The sequence below is a fragment of the Athene cunicularia genome (genome assembly GCF_003259725.1).
Source record: "Athene cunicularia isolate RWA chromosome 11 unlocalized genomic scaffold, athCun1 chr11_part1, whole genome shotgun sequence".
Lineage (NCBI taxonomy): Eukaryota > Metazoa > Chordata > Aves > Strigiformes > Strigidae > Athene > Athene cunicularia.
The window spans coordinates 18,792,989-18,797,939 of NW_020799113.1; the positions used below are offsets into that span (position 1 = coordinate 18,792,989).

General features: G+C 62.3%; 1 protein-coding gene across 1 annotated transcript in view; it reads left to right on the plus strand.

The window, feature by feature from the left end:
- Positions 1-34: 34 nt before the first annotated feature.
- LOC113484558 (aspartate aminotransferase, mitochondrial) overlaps positions 35-4,951 on the plus strand; it is an 18,733-nt gene continuing 13,816 nt past the window's right edge. The window contains exons 1-6 of the mRNA XM_026856978.1: positions 35-125; positions 3,227-3,303; positions 3,512-3,601; positions 3,694-3,774; positions 4,628-4,684; positions 4,782-4,859. Coding sequence (XP_026712779.1) covers positions 35-125; positions 3,227-3,303; positions 3,512-3,601; positions 3,694-3,774; positions 4,628-4,684; positions 4,782-4,859 — 474 coding nt within the window. The remainder of the gene's footprint in view (positions 126-3,226; positions 3,304-3,511; positions 3,602-3,693; positions 3,775-4,627; positions 4,685-4,781; positions 4,860-4,951) is intronic.

Genomic DNA, 4,951 nt, shown 5'->3' on the forward strand with positions numbered 1-4,951 from the left:
GCGGCGGCGGCAGCGGCGGCGGCGGCAGCGGGAGATGGCTGGCCCGCAGCAGGCCCCGCACCTCCACCTGGCCGAGCTCACCGCCTCCCAGTTCCTCGACGTCTGGCGACATTTCGACACGGACGGTCAGTCCCGGGGCGCGGGGGACCCGCCGTCACCTCCGCCAAAACCGGCGGGGAGGGCACCGGGCTGAGCATCCCCGGGAGCGCGGGGCGAGGGGGGACATTGGAGAGTCCCCGGACATCCCGTCGGGGGGAGCCCAGAGGAGGTTCCTCCGCCGCCGCAGCCCCAGGGAGAACGGGGAGCACCCGGCGCGATGGGGAGTCCCCCGGGATGGTGGGGAGCCCCTGGGGTGCAGCCCCGTCGGGGAGAACTCCGGGATTGTGGAGACGATCGGCCTCCCAGGATCTCCCCGTCGGGAAAGGATGGGGACCCCCGGCACCGGAGCCCACCAGGAGCCCGTGGAGATGAGCCCGGGGTACCCCGGGTTTCCTTTGTCCGTCCCCCAGGTGCCAGGTACCCCGAGAGCGGGGGCTCGCTTAGGGCTGGTGTCACCTTTGGGTGCTGGCTGAGGAGTTCTGCCCTTCCCGGGGTGCCCCCTCCAGGAAACCCTTGCCCACCCCTCTGCCCTTTCATTCCCCATCCTTGGCTCCTGGGTTTGGGGGGTCACACAGCCACCAGCCTGGTCCCAGGGCCACCCCCTTGCCCTGGAAGCAAGGAGTGACAGAGAGGGTGTCCCTTGCCCGGAGCAGGGTGAAGGAGTGGCCCCTCCATGGCTGGGGTGCTCCATCCCTCCCCACCTGCTTCCCAGCCCCGCAGAACCTCTCCCGGGGATGCTGTGCCAGTGGCCATGTCCCCAACGGGGATGTCACCTCCCCACGGAGTCACAGCTGGACATGCCACTCCGGGTGCCCGTTGCTGCCAGCCCCAAAAAGCAGACAGAAAATGCAAAAAGCAGCATCGTTTTGGTGGGAAAATAGTTTATTTCAGCTCCGTGGTGCTGTGGAGGCTCAGCCCGCTGGGGCGAGCAGCCGGGGAAAAGCTCTTGCCCTTCCCTGGGTCTCCCGTCCATGCGGGGAGATTTGGGGACAAAAACCCTCCTGGAAACTGCGTCACGCCGGGTCCCCGGCTGCGCTGCTGAAGCGGGAGCTCAGGCTGTGCTGGGTGCCCTCCCGGACACGCCGTCGGGGTCCCTCCTGCACCCCCCACAGCGCCGGGGACACCGACACCACCGTCCCAGTCACCGCTGGAGCTGGCACTGGAGCAGCCGAGGGCCTGGGGAAGGTGGGACAGCGGGACCCCAGCCGGAGTGGGCAGCTCCCGGTGTGGGTGTCCAGTTGCCCCCCTGCAGCACGTCCCGCTGTGCTTTTGGATGTGCTCCGGCATCTCCAAAACACAGAGGCAGGCACGGATCCAGCTTGGGTTGCGGCCCCCGGGCAGGGTAAAGCTGTCGGGCTGTGTCACGGCGGGTGCCCAGGAGAGGAGGGACTCGGGCGTCAGGGAGATGGTGGCCTTGACGCGGACGATGCTCAGCTGCTCCAGGCGGAAGCTGCAACAGCCCCGGCCGCTTCCCTCTGCCGATGGGCACGGGATGCTGGAGGGTCCCAGGGTTCCTCCCCCTGTGGACAGAGCTGTCTCCCCCAAGCTCTTCCCTAGTCTCAAACCCCTCCAATGGGTTTTCACCCACTTCCCCTTGAGGCTCCTCATGCCCCAGAGGTGTCCCTTTGGGTGTCTTTGACGTCCTCGCTTTGCCAGCCACAGCTGTCCTGTGGCTCCGCAGCACAGGGAGGCTCCAAGGTGCAGGTGCATGGACTGGCCGTGGCTCTCCAGAGGGTATTTTCTGGGTCACTCCACACCCCACCACTCTGCAGACATGGATCAGACCAAGCTACCAGCCATGGCATTTCTTGTCATTATTCCTTTTCCTGGCTCAAAACTCTTGCTCATTTTTTTCCCCAACTGATTTCAAAGGAGCCTGGGGCTCTCCCACACCCGCAAAAGCAAAGCCTCTGGGAAGGGCAGTGGAAAGCCAAGCCCATCAGCAGCTCACACCAGCACCCTGATATCGCCCAAGCCCCTCATCACCTCCTGGGAGGGATGCTACTCAGCCATCGGGATGTGGCCGTCAAAGAGGAAGGTGCCCCAAGACTTCCCGAGGCGCTTCCAGCCAGGATGTGGATGGGTTATTCCCAGCTACCACGTTGCAGCGGGGAGAAGATGCTGCTGGGGAGCCTGTGGGTGATGATGTCGAAGGTGGCACAGGACAGGGCGCCACGGTCCAAGCCTCTGGAAGATGAAATGGGGAGGGGTTTGGGGGGGATGCCCACAAAGAAGAGCCCTTGTTAGACCTCAGTCAGGCAACTTGGGGGAAAGGGCAGCATCCCCCAGCTGGGTCCAGACGTTGCCAGGAGAGAGGATTTCTGGCAGGGTGGTGGCAGCACTGCAGAGCCGGTGTCCTTGCTGCGGTCCCCTGGCACGTCACCCCCTCAGAGCCACCAAGGGTCACTACCAAGGGAGCGATGCATGGGTGGGTCGGTCCTGGCTGAGCCATTCTGCCACTGAGCATCCTGCGGGTGGGAAGGGCTGTGGATACCCCAGGTTCGGTAGGAAACACATCTCAGCACAGATATCAGCAGTGAGGGGTGAGAGTCCATGGGACAGAGATCTTTCTGAGCCCTTGGCCTCCTCAGAGACTGGTGCTGGGCTGACTCCATCATCCTGGGACTGGTCCTGCATTCGGGGAGTGACGCTGTGGCAGGTGCCTTCCCTCTGCTCCCTGCTTGCCCTTGCTGGCCCTCACAGTCCTGGCTGGGGGTGCTCAGGAAGGAAAGGTTTAATTAAACCAACCACTTACAGCATCAGATGCAGAAAATGCAGCATACACTGGGATGGGGACAAAGTCCCCTGCAATGGGGATGGGGACGAAGCACCCTGCTCCCTACGGGCAGGTGCAGGGGACAAGCCTAGGGCCACGTCCCCATTCCAGGCTACAACACACAGGGCTCCATCTCTCTGCAAATTCGAGCATTGCCGGGTTTGTGTAACACTCAGCATCAACTGGTGTTTCTTTGCTGCCACAGTTGCCTTGAAGCCGTGTCCCTGCGCGAAGGGGGACAAGTGCTGTATCCCCTGGGAGCGTCGCTCCCTTGCCTCCCGCGCTCTGACACCGAGGGGCGGGGGGGAGGGGTGTGTGTGTGTGTCTTATTGCAATTTTTTCCTTTCCTAGGAAATGGCTACATTGAAGGCAAAGAGCTGGAAAACTTCTTCCAGGAGCTGGAAAGCGCAAGGAAGGGGGCGGGTGTGGTAAGGGCCTCTCCTCATTTCACCCCCTGCTTCCCTCTTTCCCTCCTGCCCGAGGGTTCAGGCTCAAGTCAGCCCGGTTTAGGAATGGCACCAACAAACGGGACTGGGGCAGCTCAGGTTTTGCCAGATCCCAGCAGGGAGGAGAGCAGGGGGACACCGGCACAGGGTGGGAGGGTAAACACTCCCATCCCCTCCTCCTTGCTGGCAGGACTCCAAGAATGACAACTTGGGCGACAAGATGAAGGAGTTCATGCACAAGTACGACAAAAACGCTGACGGCAAAATCGAGATGGCGGAGGTGAGTGGTGCTGGCCCTGCGGATCCCGGGGATGCTTGCGGTCCTCCCCTGACACTCATGTTCTGCACCCCCGCTGCTCATGTTCCCTGCAGCTGGCCCAGATCCTGCCCACGGAGGAGAATTTCCTGTTGTGTTTCCGCCAGCACGTGGGCTCCAGCTCGGAGTTCATGGAGGTGAGCAGGGCAGGCTGTGCCGGGACTCCCCGTGGGATTCGGTCTCCCAGAGAAACAACTGGGAGCTTGCATTACCCAAGTCCCCCCCTTCCCCCAGTCTCCTCCAAACTCTTGGCTTGAGCTCAGCATTGGGCAGTGGTGCTGGTCTGGGGGGAGAGCAGGAGTGTGGTGAGTTTTCCCAGCCCTCAGAGCCCCTTGGGCATCTTTCGGGGCAGCAGAGCACCTCGTCCCGGTCTCCAGGTGAGGTGAGCTGTGGGGACTTGGAGCTGTTTCTGCAAATTCCCCCTTCTTAGTTGGTCCTTAGAGCCCAAGGGACGTGCTGAAGCAGAAAACGCTGCTCTGGGCCACCCCAAGACCTTGCCATGCCCTTACACGGGGTGAACCTATCTGCAGGGTGTGATAGAAATTCCAATGGGGTCCAAAACGTGGCTGGAGATGGAGGGGGAAGTGCAGCTTCCTGGGTGGGGAGAGCTTGTGCTTGGAAAATGATCCCAGGGTGGAGGTGACAGCTGAAAGTGAAGCACCCTGCGGCATGGGGGGGTGGGTAAACGGGCACTATGGTTTAATCGGGGGATGCAATCAAATATTAAAGCCTGGCCTTGCACATCAAAGCAAGGGTAACAGTGCTTGAACTCTTGGCACAGGCCTGAACAAAAGCATCCAGCCTCAAGGGAGAGCATGTGGCACCAGTGAGGCCACCATGAGCCGAGATCGGGAGCCGTGAGCTGACCCCATCTCTGCAAGGGTGGTGGGGGATGCTCCAGGTGGGGGGTTATGGGGGCACAAATGTGTCGGGGGTGGGGGAAATGTGGGAAATGAGCCCATGGTGACATTTGCAGTGGCTGCTTCACAGGCTTGGCGCAGGTACGACACAGACCGCAGCGGCTACATCGAAGCCAATGAGCTCAAGGTGGGCTGCAGGCATGGGGTGGGCTGAGCCGGGTCCCCACCGGTGGGGCAGCCCCCTGGGACAGCTGGGGACAGCCAGCGACACCTTCTCCTTCCAGGGCTTCTTGTCAGACCTGCTGAAGAAAGCGAACCGGCCCTACGACGAGCCCAAGCTGCAGGAGTACACACAGACCATCGTAAGTGGGACCTCCAGGCCGGTCCCGGGGGACCATGGCTCTGCCAGGACAGGGCAGAGACCAAGGACACACACACCCCACCCCACCCCTCC